At 26.4% G+C, this 19987-nt stretch overlaps 2 protein-coding genes across 2 annotated transcripts; one reads left to right on the top strand and one right to left on the bottom strand.

The window, feature by feature from the left end:
* The first annotated feature begins 12896 nt into the window (after positions 1 to 12896).
* LOC127278636 (carbonic anhydrase 2-like) lies at positions 12897 to 16018 on the top strand. The gene is made up of 8 exons (XM_051300438.1): positions 12897 to 13144; positions 13267 to 13446; positions 13793 to 13934; positions 14135 to 14240; positions 14317 to 14544; positions 14753 to 15001; positions 15423 to 15572; positions 15798 to 16018. Exons 1-6 carry the CDS (start codon positions 13078 to 13080, stop codon positions 14867 to 14869), a joined length of 840 nt encoding a protein of 279 aa, XP_051156395.1. The 5' UTR covers positions 12897 to 13077; the 3' UTR covers positions 14870 to 15001; positions 15423 to 15572; positions 15798 to 16018.
* Positions 16019 to 17678: 1660 nt separating this feature from the next.
* LOC127279167 (uncharacterized) lies at positions 17679 to 19106 on the bottom strand. Its single transcript, XM_051301372.1, has 3 exons — positions 18659 to 19106; positions 18177 to 18460; positions 17679 to 17987 (listed from the first exon to the last, which is right to left on the bottom strand). Exons 1-3 carry the CDS (start codon positions 18702 to 18704, stop codon positions 17817 to 17819), a joined length of 501 nt encoding a protein of 166 aa, XP_051157329.1. The 5' UTR covers positions 18705 to 19106; the 3' UTR covers positions 17679 to 17816.
* Positions 19107 to 19987: the final 881 nt, after the last annotated feature.

The raw sequence follows: 19987 nt of genomic DNA, 5'->3' as shown, positions 1-19987 counted from the left end.
GGGATTGGGGTTTGGGAATACCCGTGAGATGTGTGTAAAGAAGAGGAAAACTTATCTCTATATCACTTTCTTTGTGTGTTGGAATAAACCGGATTATTTCGCAATAAAATGTACAACTTAAAACCATCCGTTAAAATAAATAAAAATATTTTTGTCTGGCTCTCGATATACAATTTTCCAGTATATTTGCTTTTACAATTTTTGGCAAATATTTTTTTTCATATATGTTATGTTAAAAATTAATAAAAAAAAAACTTTTTTCATTTCAAAAATAGTTTGATATATATTTGAAAAAAATGATTAATAGGGTAAAAATTTAACTCCAACGTATACAAAGCGGGATAAACAAATAAATCTTAAGCTAGAAGCTTAAAAAAAGCTTAAAAGCTTTTAGCTAAAAGTTACATACAGTTAAAAAATCTAATTTCATTTTTGGCTAACACTAGTTTTAATTGTTAAAAAATTTTACTGTTTATTATGTTAAGTTGAAAGATTTGACTTTAAAGTTAAAAAAATTATATTGTACTTTTAGTATTCATGTAATGTTTCTTTAAGAAATTAAAGCATTTTGTCCGACTATAATTGTCATTTACTACTGATACCAATTTTACAAGAATAAAATAAGTCGTCTGACTAAAAATTACATTTTCTACTATTACAAGAAATTAGACATTTCAGGTACTAAGTAGTATGAATTTAATGGATTTGTCTGACTAAAACTGTCTGGCACTACTGGTAACAATATTACAACTATTTATACCCTTTGTCTGACTGAAATTGACCTTCACTACTAATATTAATTTTGCGAGAATTAAATAAATTGTCTGACTTTACTATTGATTCTTTCTGTCTGATTAGAATCAACTTTTAATACTGATATAAAAAATCAGAATTTAAAGCATTATGTCTGATTCAAATTGACTCTTACTACTTATTCTAAACATTAATTTTAAAATTAATAATTTGAAAATTATTTTGACAAATTGTAGTAAAAAAATGGCCTAGAATTTTGATTTATTAATTAATTTAATAAAAAAAATTGTCTGACGAAAACTGACCCTTAATACTGATTCCCGTGTTTTAAGAAGTTCAAATAAGAAAAATTGTTTTATTTTTATCACATTTTCGACATTAATATCAATGATATTGAAAAAAATCTATTCAATCATATTTTACAGCAATTTATTGTAAACCTATTGGCTGCACGTATACATATATATGTACAGAGAGTCACGTTCTTTGAAATTTGTTTTCTTTTGACCCGAACAGACGACGGTACCTGAGTAAATCGTTGGCAATATGTACTTCATGTACATATATATCTATATATATATATATAAAAGAAAGATCTGAACTAACCTCTCGGTCTAGGGGAACTATATCCGATGGAAAAAGTGGAGATTCAATGCTTCAATCTGTACACGCGAGAGAAACATACGAAGATCTATGTATATGTTTGTGTGAAAACCCTGTTGTGTGCTACCATGGTAGCAATAATGTCTGGACACGAAGACAATTCGTATTCTCAGCAATGCGTCACCTTTGTATTTCGAAATGTAAAATAAAAAATTATTACCACTATACATCTACATTTACAGTTCAGATGCTCAACATGCAATTTTATTTGCTCTGCAAATTGGATTGTTTGAAAGCGCAATCTTTCATTGTGTACATCTATATACCGAAAATTTAAATTTCAAGAATGATCATTAAGCTTTTTTTTAAAAATATAAAATAACAAATTTTTTTGTAGTAATTTCTGTGGTAATTTTTGATGAGATTTTACATATTTAAAACTAATTAAGATTAACTGTTTTGGCGAGTTAATTATTGTGACTAAAATTTTATTACACCTATTCAGGTGAATTGTGTGTTACAGTATTGTGTATATATGTGATTCTCATTAACATGAACGATAATCACTCTACATACATTCGATGTCTGCATATAATTACACACAACTGGTATCGAGTTGTACTCCCTGAAATAGACAGCAATTATTATCAGTCATTTTCATATTTCTCCATAAGGAATATCTCAAAATTCAATGAAAAATATTATTCATTATTAATAATCGCGGTGAATTAATTTATTTATTATATGCCAATATATGTAATATAATAAAACAAATATAAAATTTATTATGAATTCTCGAAATAATAACATCAAAAAAGTACAATTGTTATTTTCAATTTCATGAGAATTTAAAATAGTATAAAATTTCTATTCAGAGGGGAAGTAAATAACATCATTTTTCACAAGCTTACAACTTGACAGCATCACATGTTATCAGAAAATGAAAAAGTTAACAAGCCAGAAAGGAAGAAGACTTGAAGGCAAACAGAAATGCTTCAGTTTATTCTCCTTTGTGTGTTTCCCTTTTTTTCTTCTTCTTTTTATTGAATTTTGTATTTAACATTAATTTTAATTTTTCAGGGAATAAGAATTTCAAATTTCAAATTTTTTCACATCGAAAAGCTGTAAAAATATACTTTCAAGAAAAATCAGTCGATAGTGAAAGAAACAAGAAAGTACCATACAGAAAGTTCGTTATATACCATATACTATATATACAGTGCAATATTCGGAATAAACTTTTCAGCCACGTATATTTTTTTTTAGAGTTTCACCCCTCAGAAACAAAAGTTTGAAGTGAAATGCTTGTCTTTTAGAGAAGCAACGTTTATGTAAAGTCAGCGAGAAAGAGTTTGCGTGTAAAAAAAAAACGAAAAAAAAGAAAAGTCTTTCCGACTTGGCATAATGCGATGCTTCCACGAGGTTCGACGATGCTTTTGATGATAGGAACGAAGATAAAAAGGAAAAATAATGGCTATTGAAAACTTTATGTGTGCCAATAAATTCACCTTGAAAAGGGACGTTTTTAAAGAATGAGAAGCGCCTTCTAAACGATGTTGCTTTTCATCTTTTTTTATACATCAAACTAAATTATCTATTTTTCCGCAGCTTCTTTCCCTCTTTCAAACGAGAAACTCATTATTTTTAAACAATCACAACGCTGAAAGAATTTTTATTTAATTTTAATTTTTAAACCCTTTGAATTTTTTATCATTTCAAATTGAAAAAATTTATTACTCGTTTTTAAATGTATGTAAAAAGAAAATGGTAATTATTTTTATGTAACATTTTAATTTTAATAAATAAAAAATTCATTTTACAAAATATTTAAATGAAAGTTCGATTTTATTTTTGCTATACCAATAATTGTATTTATTAATTGTGTATAATAATTATTAGCAATTTTGTTTCACCACTTTCACATTTATACATGAAGTTATCTCTATTATTTGAAGGAGTAAATGCTAACGGCAGTGCAATATAATAGCCCTAAAGTTGTCACTTGGAAGTTTATAATTGCATTTGCAGATAGCAGAAAGTGCTATAAGCTACACGTCGCATTTTCCATTCATAAGTATTTCCGTGTTCTCATATTGTTTTGTAGGTACTGCATAAAAGTCGTTAAAACGATATTTTCCTCTTTTTCCATCTTTCTTTCTTTTTTTCCACCACGACTCATTTTAAAAGCATAACATTTTTTTTAGAACAAAAAATATAATACACGCTAAATATCTTTCGTGAATAAATTTTTCTGTAAGAGTTATAAAAAAAATGATTTAAAATCGATTTGAATTAATGATTAAAATCTTCAATAACTTCGTTTCCACTCTGTTCGGACTTTATATAATATAGTTAAGTACTTGCAATTAAAACTAACTTCCTTTAAGTGAAAGCTGGGCTAAAATTATTTTAACTGATAAGTCCTTATTAACTATAAAAGGAAATTTCAGATTCTATCTACTTATTAAAATATTTAACAACTCTCGAAAGCTCCAACTAGCGTGAAAATTAAAATATGTAATTATGATTTATAATTTTTGTAGCAAAAGAAAATAGGATATATTATTACTTTGATTAACTTGACGTTATCTACATTTAATATGTCGAATCAACTATCTACTTAGTTTCTTGATTTGGGACTCTACCGCAAAGTAGAAAGTTAGCCAGAATGGTGAATGGGTTAGATAATTTACCAGGACTGAGATGAGATAAGATATCGTCATGGTTTGTGCGGTTTTACAGTACCGTCCTACATAAAGCTATCCGCCAGTAACTTAAATTTCCTAAAGTAGTGCTACGAACAAGTTTCATCCGAAATGTATTTTTTTTTACAAAATCCAAATCAAATTTTTTTTAGTGCGAATGAGATGGAAATATATTTTCACTTAATTAAAATTTGTGCTATTTATAAGTAGTATAAACAGGATGCAGTCAGACAGAACTTCTTTTTGCAGTTTACAGTAAATTTTTCTTTTACAGTTTTTATATAAGTAGTAAACTTTCGTTTTAGTCAGACAAAACATTTGCAAAATTACTTGCAATCAGAATTTTTGAAAAAATAATCAAGTAGTAAAATACTGTTACAGTCAGACGACATTTCTCAAAATTTTGTAATCCTGTCAAGTAGTAAAAACAGCTTTAGTCGGACATTTTTAAATTTTTCTGAGGAGTAGAAATTGGCGATCTAACTCAGACAAAACAATTTAAATTCTTGTAATTCTGGGATAAGTAGTAAAACAAAAATTTAGTCAGACTTTTTAAATTTATTTATAGTCTTTTTATAAGTAGTAAAAAACAGTTTTAGTCAGACAATACATTTTCTGCTTCTATTAAAATTAGTAAAAATAAAATTTCCCTCACATAAAAATTAATAGAAACATGCTTCAAAGTATAATATTAATTTTTTTTGCAGAGAAATAAAAAATTTTGTGTCTAAATTTTCAAACTTGATATTTTTCAGCAAAATGTAAATTATCTAGGTCGATCGTCATTCTTTCTGAATTTAATATTGAAAGTCAATCGTCCACGAAAGTTTACAGACCAGGCGCATCTTTACTCCACATATCTTGATAAAATATCGATCAAAATGGTCACATAAATTTACAAAAAAAAAACATGTCCTTATTTCGAAAGTTAAAAATCATTATCAGTTTTCAAAATTAGAAATTTATAATTATTACATATCAATATTGTAATACGTAATATTAGTCTTTTTTTTAAGAAAACCAGAAAGAGAACGAGAAAAAGGGAAAAAAAGGACATATCGTGAATTTTTTCGATTTTCAGCAAATAAAAGGATCAATTTGTTGAAAGACACCAAGTCTTCTGTCATTCTGGATCTAGTTTCTCAGTTTAGAAGTGCAGCCTTTGAGGGTTGACCTCCTAGGTTTTATTGGGTACCATACCACGAAGAAGGAAAGATGAGCCAGTTCCGTTTAAAGTAATCCCTTTGTCCCGAGAGATCAGATATAGGGATTTTAGAAGGAGCGATGGAAAGGAGGGCATGAATGTCAAAAGGAAAGAAACTCGGGAGCAGACATTTTTCCCGATAAATCGATTGGATCAAGGAATTTTTTTGTCGTCCCTTCACCTCTATCAGCTTCTCGTGAATCTTGTGTGACTCTGATCTAATTAACTTGATATTTTTTTTCGCATAATATCCACTTTTTTTATTTTATTTTTACAAACCAAAACATTTTCACATAAATGATTCATTACATTTTTGATACTCGAATTAAAAATTTTTTTTTGGAAACTTGATAAATAATTTTCTTTTATAAAAATTCAATAGAGGATAATTATGGGCATATTTCTAGGGAAGAAATTTGACAGGATTAGGGGTTGAAAAAAAAATTTTCTCATAAGGGGGAGATGATACAATAAATTTTTGACATTCTTTTATTCCCCTCATCACAAATTGTTATCTTTCATGTCAGGTAATTTAGAAAGGTAACATTTGTAATGCTACATAACTGCAAGTACAAGGAAAAATTTTCTCAATATAAGGAAACTAGTACAAAATAATAGAAAAATACGAGAAAAATTTATTATATATTTCGTAATGGTCTCTATATTTTTTTACTACACATATTTCAAATGTTTAACATTTTTCCATAAATTGCTTTTTCATATGAAGATATATTTTTTATTATTATTATATATATATAAAAAAATGTGAAAAGAAAATTTTATGAATTGAAATTATTGAAATTTAAGAAAAAGTTTTTGACTTGGCGTTTAAAGTCTCGGGTGGTATTAAAAATTTGTTAGGGTCAGAGAATAAATGGAGTTGAATAACGAGAAAGAGTTTAATGAGTAGTGATTATTCTTCTTTTTCGCGAGTAGTACGAAACATATAACGCGCACTGATACATTCGTTGCCGAGACATTAAACCCCAGGAATACTAAAATAGCTGGCAATTATGCAATAGTTAACGAAAGATTTATTTCCTACGATTTTTCCGCATCTCCAATTTTTAACTATTATTTATATTGTGTTTTTCTTTGATTCCTCTTCAATAAAAAATAGTTCTTATCTCTAAATCCAAATTTTATCCAAATTCTTCTTTTCTATAAATATAACTTGAACAAAATTACAATATAAAAAAAAAGTTTTATTTTTAAAATAAAAGAAAATTTTCCAAGCGAAAAGAAAATATATACGAATATTACTGTAAAAGTTTACACTAATCCTTGCTTATAAAACAGGATGATCTGTTTTTATCTCGTTTTGCGCACTGGTATTTTCCATATCATCTCTTCAGTAACACCTCCTAAAGGAAAAGAAATGAGGAACGATAGGGAAATTGCTAGCTGAATATAAGACGAAAGCTATAAAAACTTTAACAGTATATAGAAATTGAATACACACCATCCTCTGGCAAAAGCAATCGATAACTAATCAAATGCATTTATATATATATATATTTCAGTTTTCTTCATCTGTTAGAATTTCTTATAAAAAACTGAATAATCCCTTGTTTCTAATTTAAAAATATAGTTTTTGTGTTTTAAAAATGCAGAACTTCCTGACATATACGTTAAGAGTTCATATTTCATATAAGAGGTTGCATTAAAAACAAGTAGTACGACCGCAGAGCTATATAAAAATATTGAAAATAAAAACAAAGTGTTTTTCAGAAAAGTAGACACACGTGAATTTTTCACGAAAATGTATCAGCATCAAAGAAATTTATTTGTAAATAAATTTATAATTTTATAATTTTTCAGTAGTAAGTCAGTTTTAAATTCTTATAAATTGGAAAAAAATCTTAATAAAAATTTTTCTAAACATATATTTTGACACACGTGAAAGTTTGCAATCAGTCCTTGAATGGCTTATACCTTCATGAATCTTTCTGTGAGAACATATTTTTTGCAGGATTTAACATTTCCTCGTAAATTCTTAGTGAAGCGCTTATTTTACCAAGATATTTTACACTTGACTTCCTCTTTCTTGAGCATTTCTTGCATACTAACAAAAATAGACATATACTATCGAATATATGAACGGAACATAACATATCCGGCCTTCCATCTTATATTTGAAATTCTCCACACACTTTAAAATATTATCTTCAGAAAAAGAAAATATTAGAAAAAAATAGAAATATTAAAAAATTAGTAAAAAAATATTAACTATCTTAAAATTTTTAAAAATACAATTTAATATTTAGATAAATATTTTTTTTTTGCAATATCCGTGTCATTTGTGAAACGAGATGAATTGGGAAAAATATTGAGTTTTTCACAGCACATGTAATTTGAGAAACCTTTACATTATTTCGTATCCAAACACAATTCCTCTTGGAATTTGAAACCTTAGGGAAATCTACCCCTCGATTTTCTCTGAACGCGGTCAAATAGTGTCGTAAATCCATATTCCTCTCTCTCTCTCTCACTTTTCAGGAAATGGAAAAAATCAATGGGTTTCATTTTACAAAATCCACCCTTTTTACTCTATTACTTATAAAAATATTATGGAATTAAGTATTTTAGCTTTCGACAAATATTACAATAATCAAATTCTGATTTTCTTTTTAACTTAATTTGAATACAATAAATTAAAATAAATGAATTTTTAATTTTTATTAATTTCAAAAATTAATTTTTCTAATAAATTTTAAAGTGTGAAAAAATTCAAATGTGAATGGTTCTTTTTTCCAATTTGAATTTGATGAAGCGATATGTTATGTTCCTGAAATTTTTGGCAAGTTGATATGAAATCGAAAGCAAGATCCATAAAAGTATTCATGGCTCAAAATCGAATTACTAGAGCGTCTCTTGGAAAACCCTGGGAGCCCTTGTTGAAGATTTCCATATCAACCTATCTTCTGTGCAAGAAGATCTCCTTATCCGTGACTTTAGCTGCTCGTGAAATACCACAAGCTGGGCTGTTGGGAGACATTTTATTTCTTATATATAAGCTATTTTACTTTGAAATGGGACAAATGGAATTGCGCTACCATTCTTTCGTCCAGACGGCTCGTTCCTTGCACCATTTTCAAGAATTTCTTATACCCTTATATGTTACATTCAGTATATATATACAACATTCGCGGATTTTTATCAAATTAAAGTGTCCCAATGACACTTTTTGTTTTCCCAAACTAAAACTGTTGCCCAAACCCGAGACAATCTTTTTCCAAATTAAACTGCTATAAAAAGATCTACTTGACACTTTTCTGGAAATTTATCTAATTATAATTATTTCACAATTTATCATGATTAAGATTTTTTAACTTTTATTTTTGTAAGAAATCATATTTTTATTGTAACATTAGTAGTAATGGATAATTTTAATTAGTTAATTAATTGTTATTAATTAAATTAATTTTAATTTGCTATAGCCAGATAAAAACAAAAAAACTCTCATTTCTTTGAAATCAGTAGTAAAAGTCAATTTTAGGTCAGACAAAAACAAATAAATTTTTATTAATTATACAATAAGTAGAAGCGGTAAGTTTTAGTCAGACAGAACCTTTTTTTATTCTCGACACTTTGTTAATAAAAATAAAAGCCACTTTTAGTCAGACTAATAATAATAATAATTTTCCATTAATTAGATATTAATAATACAGCCCGATGTAGTCAGACAAAATGTTTCACAGTACTTAAAGCCTTATACTTAGAATTGCAAGTCGGTTTTAGTCAGACTATCGTAAATAAATTTTCATTTTATAGAAATCAGTAGTAAAAAGTTGTTATAGTCAGACAAAAACCAATAAATTTCCACTTATTAGAAATCAGTAGTAAAGGTCAGTTTTGGTCAAACAAAAATATTTTTTTTAATATTAGTAGAAAAACCTAGTTACAGTCAGGCAAAAAGTTCTTTAATTCTTGAATTTTTAGAAGTAGTAACAAAATCCAATTTAATGACAAAATAAAATAATTTTCCATTAATTAGATATCAGTGGAAAAAGACAGTGTTAGTCAGTCAAAACAATACTTAAATCCTTGAAATGAGTAGTAAAAGTGATTTTTAGTCAGTCTCAAATAAATTTTCATTTCTCTCCAATCAGTAGTAATAGTCAATATCGGATCAAACAAAAACGACTAAATTTTGATTAATTCTATATATAAGTAGAAAAGTCAGTTATAGTCAGACAAACAGTTTTCAGATACACAAAAGTGTAATTAGTGGAAATAATAAATATTCCAAAAGAAAATAAATTTCTAATGGAAATTAATTTTTCCCTCTCGCTTTTTATTTTTCTTTTATGCGTTTGCTCGATATAAAATAAAAACATTTTCTATTTAGTGCGATGGAGGTTTTTAAATGCAAGTGAAGTTCTCGTCGTCCCTTGGTTCATCCTAAATCGTCGATTCTACATCGATCGAGCATTGCGGGATAGGATTGCTTTCCAATTAACGTCACGTTCCAGCCAATTCTCACGTTTATCAGGTCGATCGCGAAACGCGCTAAGGTATATAATAGTGGCAGCGTTTCAAAATAGGGGATTGGGGGATAGACTCGTCGATAGACCTAAACGCTCTTTTTCAACTTTCCATTGGCAGACTATTCACGTGCATGCAACATCCGAGAGTTGGTGATACACCTCGCATCTCTCTCGATCTATTGTCTTTCTTTTTTTCTCTTTTTTTCTCTTTTTTTCCTTATAGTCGTTGTTCGTGAAAGAGATTGAATACAAATACAGAGTTAAACTTCGTGGATAAATAGTCTTTTATTTTTCCATAATACTCTTTCTCTTTCTCCATAATAGATAAAAAAGAATCCCAAATGTCCTAATACTTTTCAACTATCTACTAACGAGTTTTTTTTTCAAATAATTACAGTCAATTCGTGTAAAAGGGAGTTTCCTCGATTTTTTTTTCAATAGAAAACTATTTTCATTTACATTAATCGCAAATTAAATTTTAAACAGTTTAGATTTTTTTCAAGAGTTCTTGGATTAGATTGTCTTGACATGTTTTCGAGAAATAATTATCATCCGAAGAATTTTCATCAATTAGAATTTAATTTACTGAGTGACTTTTTCTATACTAATACTATAATAATAAGAAACAATTAATGAAAACAAAAGATATAATCGAACATGAATAAATTTAATTTATTCCTTAATGAGAATTTATATCCGACAAATTTATCTTTTTCTTTATATTTGGAAATCAATAATTAAGAAAAAAAAAAGATAGACAGAATAATCGGAGATAAATTCATTAAATTGGGAAATTTATATCAATTATCTACTGAAAGAAAATAATTATATAAAACTTTTAGAAAAGTCTACGATTTAGGAAAAATATATTTATATTTTTTAAAATATAAATTAAAAAAATTAAAATTAAAAAATTAAAACAATTGTTGATAATTGATTGTTCTCGCATATCATATAAAGTTTTGAAAGATGTGGTTCATATCAGACGTCCTTATATATAAAGTGAAGGGAAAAGACTCGTCTGGAGATGTCATCAGAAATCCATAAATGGAAATTTGAGAAAAGGAACGAGAAATACGTGAACCCAATGCGAATAGATATAAATCAAAATCAAGTTCCTATTCAATCTTCAACGCCTCAACCTTAGCAACCAAGTCCTTCTTCTTTTTTTAACGATGTGAGAAACGACTCTAATTCACTAATTACGACGTTCCATTACATTATTGACAGGATTCCTTCAAAATTTCCTACCAATCTTTTCCCTATACCTTCCTTTTTGTAAAAAAGAAAAATATTTCCTTCAAAAAAAATTTTACATAAAAAAAATAGTAAAAAATTTGTAAAAGTTCTTCTTAATTAGTTTCCCAAAATATAATTTTTAAAAAGTAATTTTTTTTTAATTTTTTAAAAACAATTTATCTCGACAAAAAACATTTTAGGTTTATAACACGTGTAAGAAAAAACGTTTTTCTTTTTGTATACGAAACGGCCATTTCTCGGTGATAGAGAGAGAGAAAAAAAAATGAGAAGGGGGTGGTTTACCTTACCCAAGTTTTCTCAAAGGATCGATTCTGGTTAAGGGGAGAAAAATGCTGTTCCACAACAACGGGGATCGCGAAATGCCCTTCTCGCGCTGAATGGATTTTTAGGAAGCTTCCTCTCATTCAACGAACCCACATTCTATTTTAGCCTTTTCCAACACTATTCTTTCCCAGGCAAGGGGGTAAAGCTCTTCTAAGCCAGTTTCTCGTGTTTCACATTCTCGAGTGAAACAATTGAGTGCATCGTCCCTTGGGTTTTTGTGGCAGAATAGATATATAGTGGTGCATGTATCACATAAGAGAAACTGACGTTACTATACTTCAAAAACTACTTTAAAAAACAAAAAAAAACTTCATATTTTTCCGACTTTTTATTTTCACCAAAAAAACCAACTAAATTACTTACATTTTTAATATTTATAATAAAGTGAAATAATTTATTTAAAAATTCCGTTTTTAAAAGACATTTTAATTTCATTAATATCCGAAATATATTTTTGCAAAAAAAGAATAAAATTTTAATTTAAAATCTTCAATAAAAATATATTCGAAATATATTAAAAAAACTGCTTTTAAATTTTCGATATCGCAAGTGAAAATCTTGAAAAAATATTTTTAAGTTATTTAAAAAAGAATTTCTAATTAGATCAATAATGTTTTACCCATACAAATAAAGTTTAAAATTACAATAATTTTGTTTACACTTTTTTAAAGGAAAATGAGTTTGCGAAAGTACTTTCCTGCTATAGATCCTTTGTGAAAATCAATCCTCGGGTTTGTTCAATTATATCAAAGTGCTTGCTGCAGCAGCCGTAAATTTTACCGTGTCTGCAAAGTCGACAAGAGCCAACCTATATAATGCCCTCTTTCCAAAAATTAAAGTTTAAATCTATTAAAACTACAAAACGACTAATTAAAGAAATATTCGCACATATAGAAATCAATGACATTAACTCAAAAAAAAATTAAATTCTTTTTCTTAAATGAAAATAAAAAAGTCAATTTTTTCAGAAATGTAAAAATATTGATTTGCTTCTTTTATTTCGAAATAGAAAAGAATTGATTAGAAATCAATAAATATATTGGCAATTTCGTATAAATTCATTCTCTACCGCGAAATAATAAAGTCTAGCCAACTCACACATTCCAGACAGTGGAATGACTTGCTCTTATAGACGTATGTGAAATATTTTCTGGTAGCAAAACTATAAATCATTTGTAAAAACTATTTCTCTGGTTGAACGTCGTGAGAGTTTGATATTTATTTTCTCTTCTATATTTATTTCATAAATTAAAACCACTTCAACTTTCGAATTACATTATTCAACTTTGATTTTGAAATAGTTAAAAAAAGTCTCTATTTAGAAAAATTTAAGATATAAAATATTCTCTAATGGCATAAATTTTCCAACAATTGACATGTATATATATATACAAAGTTTCACTTTGCAGGAAAATTATTGGTTTAAAATTTTCTTGTGTGTAAACTTTTATTTGTTCGGGTTTTCTATTGCGCCAATAACTTATTGAACATTGAAAAAGTATGAAACTAGTTTAATATCCGCTCTCTTACCAACTTCAAATTACTTCAAGACACGCTCTGAACATGACAGTTGAAATATATCTAAACATTGTGTATTGATTTTGATATTTTGATCCACAATAAAGACCTAAACATATTTTTTCGAAAGGAAATGAAACAAGTAAAATATATACTTTTAAAAAATAAGTAAAATGATTTTATTGTAGAAAATTTTTAATCTCATAATCCAAAATACCAAATGAAAATCTACTTGGGAAATATATTTTATGTTATTACTTTCGTAAGTCAACTTTTCGAAATCCAATGTAAGAAAAAGTTTTTCTATTTTATTATACGAAATAAAGAAAAGATTTACATATTTTTTAATCTGAAAATCATGTTTTATTTTTGTAAAATGTAATATATATATTTTTCTAAACCCCAAAAGCATTTGACTATCAGCATAAAAATGAGTGGTATAAACAGTATCCAGATTGCGCTGGGAAATCTCAGTCTCCTTTGGATATTAACACAAGCCACATAAAAACTGAAATCAACAATCCAATCAGATTCAAGGGTCACGATCAACAACCACGAGAAATGTATTTAAAGAATAATGGCCACACTGGTAAATCGAAAAATATTTTTAATAATAACTTTCTAAAATATGTTTATTATTTTCTATTTAATATTAACTTTGTTTTTGCCACAATTACAAAAAGTCTGACTTCAACTTACTTTTACTACTAATTTTAAAATATTACATGAAATTAAATCGTTATGTCTGACTAGAACGGGCTTTTTCTAATTAAATACAAAAATTTAAAAACTTTTTCTATTCTAAAATATGAAAAATTTGATTTTTCAACAAACTGATTTTTACTAATGAAAAAAGCATAATATTTGTATGAACCCTTTTTTAAACAGATTGAATTTACATTTAGATAAAAATCCATTTTTTATTCTAAATCTAGTTGTAATTAATCCTGTATATTCATCTGAAGAGCCAAGTGTGGAAGGTGGATCTCTTAATGGAACATACATTCTAGACAGCATTCATTTCCATTGGGGCTGTAGAAATAACAGAGGAAGTGAACATACTGTTAATGGAAAACAGTAAGATTTCTTTTCTTTACAGAATAATAAAATACAAAACAATTTTTTTCAAACAGAAGAAAAATAAATTTCTAATTAATAATAAATTAATTACATCGTTAATTATATTTGCAATTAAAATCATAATTATAATTAACTGTAATTAGCATTGAAAAATTAAATTATGAAATTAAAATTTAATTAAATTATTATTTTACTAGTTTTCCTTTAGAAATGCATATGGTACATTATAATGATTTTTACTGTTCATTACAAGATGCTCAAGATAAACCTAATGGTCTCGCGGTGATTGGAATATTTTTTACGGTACTTTAATTTTTTTAGTGTATTTTTTAATGTTTAAAATAGAATAATCAAGTTAAAATAAAATACTTAAATATAGATTTGTAATAAAAACGATGGTTCTACACTTAAACCTTTAGTAGAGAATTTGATGAAAATAAAAAAAGCAGACGAAAAATCATCAATAACGCCATTTCCCCTTAAGATTTTTAATTTAATGGAAGAAATAAAATTTATCATGTACCAAGGATCGTTAACCACACCTCCATGTCATCAAACAGTAACTTGGATACTGGCGGGAAAAATTCGTAAAATCACTAATGAACAGGTCAACAATTTTTTCCACTTGCAATAAAAATTAATTTTTCATCAATGAATTACAAAAAAAAATTAATTTTAACAATTAAATAATAATTAATTATAATAAAATTGCCAATAATTAATTATTATCATTGTAAATTTTTAAATAGTTTACAAAAATCGTGAAATATTTATACACTGTTAAAGAGAAAAGAAAAAATAATTCTCGTTTGTAGATGGCAGAAATTAGGAAGATAAATTTAATGCATGGAGATTTGGAAAACAGCCGACCAGTTCAGCCAGCAAATAATCGCATTTTGAATATTGTTAAAGGTTCACTGTGCACAATATAAATGTGAAATAAAAAGAAAAATTAATGAAAATTTTTACTGTTTTACTTCTGATTAAAATTACATAATGAAACCATTCTGCCTGACTGCAACTTTTTTTTACAACTGAATTTATATAAGAGATGAGGGAGGAAGGTAGTAAAAAATAATCTGATATAAAATATAATAAAAACACTTTTATAATAATAAATAAAACTAAGTTTTGAGGACAAAATATAGTAAATAAAAAATAATATAAAATTAATAATTAAAAATAGATAAAAAAAATTTTAAAGAAAAATGATAATTAGATTCAAAGCAAGCAATTTTCGAGGGGGAATATACTCAGGTAGTCAAGTGTACACTCTTCCTGTAATACTTGTGTAATAACGTGTAATACCGTGTAATTATGTGTTATTACGGTGCTGTAATAACGCAAAAAAATCTGTAATAATGTGTAATACTCTGTAATAACGTGTAATAACTTAGTAATAAGGGTAATATGAGGTGTAATACCGGTAGTCAAGTGTACACGTTTTTAACTAGTAAATTCCCCCTCGGCAATTTTTCTTTCCAGATTAAGGAAACGATTAAAGGTCAAAGATGCTAAAGAAAATCTATCATGTGTGTAGAAAGTTTTACAGCTATAAAGTTTTCTGGTGAAACTTCCTTTATTGCAGTTGAATCGAAGTTTTCGGTTTCCGAGTTATTAGACGACTATTTATGAGTAAGACAACCTGCTTTTATACTATTTACGAGATCGAGTACTCTTTGCTGAATCATACACGTTTTTCTTCTTACTATAAAATTTACAAGGCAATTATTTTTTATAAATAAAAAAATTACCAAAAAAAAGTCCTAAACGACTAATTTTATTTATTTTGTTTATTGTATATACAATTATTTTGTACTATTAATTATTATTTTCTAATGATGAAAAAAATTATTCCAGAAATATATACTAAATAGTAAGAATATTATCATGACAGTTTAATTTAAGTCTGTCAAAATGTTAACACCTGCATGTGTCAGTGACATAGCAAAAGGGACTACACAAACCATTATGATCTTCAATAGTGGCTCCATTCAGACTAATTAGAACATGGATCAGAAAATAATTGGATACAAACGGACAAAGGAGCTCAAAGCTGATTATAAACCAAATAAACTAGACGTTTCTCTCAGGTCCTTTTGATGAATCAATTTAAACTAAATTCTCTCATTTTTACACATCGTTGAGCATAAATTTATTTAATATTTTATACATATTTTATGTAACATTTAAAGTTCTTTTTGATAAATCAATTTATACTCGTCTGACTATAAAACGCATTTTCTACTGAGATCTATGAATAACAAAAATTTAATGTTTTTCTCTAATTAAAATTCTTTTTTACCACTAGTCAATAGATATTTCATATTTTGTCTGATTGAAACTGTCTTTTACTACTGATAGAAAAAAAATGACAAGAATTTAAAACCGCTGTCTGACTTTCCTCCTCGATATCTCTCCCTCTTTTATTATTCCAATTGCTTTTGTAATTTATCATTGAAAATGTAGATTTTAGAAGACAGGAAAAATTGATTTAAGAAAAGTGCAGAAACATTGATTTGCTTTAATATTCATATAACCGTTCCTTTTTGCCTTTTTTTTCCTTCCCCCATCAAGACGCAGTTTCATACATATTCATGTTGAACTAAAAGATAAAGATTTGCTATATACGAAAAGGAATCACGACCTCCTAAAAATGGAAGTTTTCAAGATAATTACTTTCAAGCTTTAACATTCAAATCGTACAGTTTTCTGGGTGAAAATAAATGTTTAAAAAAAAACTTTTCTTTTACTACAAAACGTAGGGAAATTTACATTAAAAAGTTTCTCGAACATTCATTGAAAATATTTTCTTTTTTTTTTATTTTATTAAAAAATATTTTCCGAAAAATATTGAGAAATATAATCAAAAGTTATAATAATATAATTAAAAACAATTTTAAAGTGGGGAAAAAGTCGTTAAATTTTAAAGACTGACATTAAAGTTTGAGAATTACATTTCATAATGTATATATGCATAATAAAGTAAAATGTTTCCACACCTTTATCTAATTACTTTAAAGATATACAACTGTTATAATAATTTTAAACAATGTAAAATTATTTTCAAAAACAGTTTTATAATTTTCTGTAAAAATATAATTTTTTTTAATTTAAATGTAATTATTAAATAAAAATAATGTATAGAAAAAAAATACAATTTTTCAAATTGAGAAATATTGTCACTATTTACATTAATAAAATTTTAGAATTATTAAAAATTTCAATTGAAATTTTTTTAAAATAAATATTGTGGGAAACTTTTTAAAGAAAGGAAACGGCAAAGAGTCGAAAACTAAAACAAAATCAGTTATCAGCAGATGATAATTTAAAAAAATGTTAAGAAATCTAGTAGAGAACTGCTATTACTCTTCTGTATTGAATTTACAAAATATAAAAATTCAAATACCAAACGTTATTTTTCAGAAAAGCGAATCAAAAGTTAAAAATTTTCACATTTATAAAATAAATATAGTTTACCATCTGCTACTAAATCTAAAGAAGTTTCAGTAAATTGTAACAAGTTTAGAAATTCAAACGCAAGCGGCAGCACTTCATAGACATTTCAATTTTAAAAAATCGGAAAATATATATTTTTAAATTTTATATTATTTAAAATTTTTAGATAATATTTTATAACAATATAGTAATAATATAATCACTTTTTAATTTTATAATTCTAAAACTATTATTTTATGATTAATAAATGAATAAATAAAAAATTATATATAAAAAAGACACTTGAATGTTAATTAGTTTATTGTGCCAAATATAATTACCTTTTCTTAATTTTCTGTTTCAAAAAAATCTCCGCTGAGCGTCAGTTTTTATACACTTTTTCATAAAAATAGTTATTGCAAAAAAAAATCCTTTTGTTCTTCAAGCTCTTTCTAATCGAATGTCTTCACCGAAAAGGGTTTCTTTTCCCGTGTAACGTCTATCGTGTTGAGAACAATCGCAGGCTGAAGTAGGTTCGCGTGGTTCATTCGAATTTACTTTTTTACATTGACAATGTAAGTCTTGAGTTTCATAGCACGGTGAAGAAGGATCCTGAAAAATATTGCTATTTTCAAAAATTTGAATCTAAAAAATTAACTTCAAAATCTATTTAATTTAAATAGCTTCGCATTTTAATTTTTCAAAAAAACATACATTTTTCTCATTTACATTTTTTGAAAAATAAATATTTAGATGAATATTATTAATTTTTTGGAAAAAATAATTATAGTATTTTTTTACCTGCATTGGAATATCACAACAAGGTGGTTCTTCCGCTGGTGGTTTTGTATCTTTTCGCTTTTCAAAATCGGAATCATCTTGTGATTTTTCTTGAAAATCTCGATAATCTCTTATTGTCCCTTGAGAATCTTGATCTTTTCCTGATTTATCATTATTTTCTAATTCACGATTTTTTTTCCTTCTCAAATCATCTTCAAATGTATCTGAACCTTTTTTCATAGATTTCTTTTTCGGAGGACAAGGATGTTTTGTATAATTTATACCCCAGTCGACACCATTGTTTACTAAAATATAAAAATTCCACTTGCATTTTTAAATACGAATTTCATTTAAATTTACTTTAATAATAATTATTTTATATTTATAAATTAAATAATTTAAATAAATTTTTCATTTATTTAAAGTAATATAAAAAAACAATAATTTCAGTGTCAGTAAATTATTAAGTAACAGTGAAGATAATGAGAAATTGATCAACTCACCACATTCGTATAATTTGTCCAATATACTTTTTCTCTGATCGCTCATGATATGTAAATGATTATTTGGCCAAAAAAAAAATTTTGTAATGATGTTTGGTTAGACTTTAGAAAAGTCAAGTTTTTGTGAAAAGATATTTTTAAGAATTCATTTTTTTCTAATTGACTTCAATTGTTATATAATTTTATTCTTGAAATTCTTGATTAATGAAAAATTCCATAAAAGAGATTAAAAACAAAAAAATAGTGACCGGTAGCAAACTTGTGATCCATAGCTTCACCAATCACTTGCGAAATTGTCACACTCGAATAATAATAATGACCGGCGCGCAAGTGCGCCCCATTTGAATCATAAACCGTTGCGTTCGCGTGACCTCTCTTAATTTCCGCAGATTCCGCTAATGACGAAATCATCATCAAAATTTAGAGTGCAAAATGATGTCAGGCCGCACTTCAGCTTGAACAAATGAAAAAAAAAAGAGGAAAAAAAAATTATTATAAACAACACTATAGAGTTTATTGTCCAAAGCGAACGTCAACAGCGTGGAAGCATGACTGGGAATTAGGTGAAGTCGATATAATACAGTTTTTTAATTTTTTTTCTTCTTTTCAAGTTCCTACGAATCCAAACAGAAAAATAAAAATTTTATACACATTTTTTTTTCATTTATACTTATCATTTTTGAAGCTATCAAGAATTAAAATATTAATGATTGAAGCTATAAAAGAAAAAAGTTTTATAAAATATTGAAGCTGCCAAAAATTGAAGTTATGTAAATTATATAATAATACAATTTTTTGAAGCTGTTACATGATTTTTATCACAAAAACTTTAACTTATATAATCATTATTCAATTCTGTAATAATATTGACAAAAATAATGGCAAATTAAAAGAGGTTTAAATTCATTGTAATGATCCCTTCATTTTAATGATTTTCCCTGTCAATAAAATTCGATGAATCTATTAAAGTCACACCGTTATGGTTCTACAAGACGAACGAAGTTATGAGAGTAATTTTATTAGTAATAACGTATAATTTTTCGGTATTCAATCAAAATAATTATAGTTATGAAAGTCATTTTTATAATCGCAACGATTTTTATGTTTATAGAAATACCTTAGAGAATCTTTTAATAAATTTAATTTTAAAAAATTATTAATATTATATTTAATTTAAATAAAAAATTTCATCATTTTGAAACTGAAAAAAAACTTTTTTGTTTATATTTTTTTCTTAATTATAAAGCTCTAAGTTTAAATTAATTTTAAAGTGATATTTTAAATTTAATTAAGAATTTAATTATTAAGATAATTGTTAATTTAATTTCA

This window comes from Leptopilina boulardi, unplaced genomic scaffold (genome assembly GCF_019393585.1).
Source record: "Leptopilina boulardi isolate dan_hultmark-lab unplaced genomic scaffold, ZJU_Lbou_2.1 LbouV2_112, whole genome shotgun sequence".
Lineage (NCBI taxonomy): Eukaryota > Metazoa > Arthropoda > Insecta > Hymenoptera > Figitidae > Leptopilina > Leptopilina boulardi.
The sequence above is the reverse complement of the archived record's forward strand: the minus strand, read 5'-3'. Positions and strand labels throughout refer to the sequence as shown.

Bases quoted from the DNA above. Each gene is read 5' to 3' on its own strand.
- LOC127278636 (XM_051300438.1), top strand. From the start codon at position 13,078: ATGAAAATCTACTTGGGAAATATATTTTATGTTATTACTTTCGTAAGT. The intron at 13,145-13,266 runs GTAAGAAAAAGT...AAACCCCAAAAG, and splicing joins TCAACTTTTCGAAATCCAAT to CATTTGACTATCAGCATAAA. The intron at 13,935-14,134 runs GTAAGATTTCTT...TTATTTTACTAG, and splicing joins CATACTGTTAATGGAAAACA to TTTTCCTTTAGAAATGCATA.
- LOC127279167 (XM_051301372.1), bottom strand. From the start codon at position 18,704: ATGAGCGATCAGAGAAAAAGTATATTGGACAAATTATACGAATGTG. The intron at 18,461-18,658 runs GTGAGTTGATCA...TTTATATTTTAG, and splicing joins GGACAAATTATACGAATGTG to TAAACAATGGTGTCGACTGG. The intron at 17,988-18,176 runs GTAAAAAAATAC...AATATTTTTCAG, and splicing joins GTTGTGATATTCCAATGCAG to GATCCTTCTTCACCGTGCTA.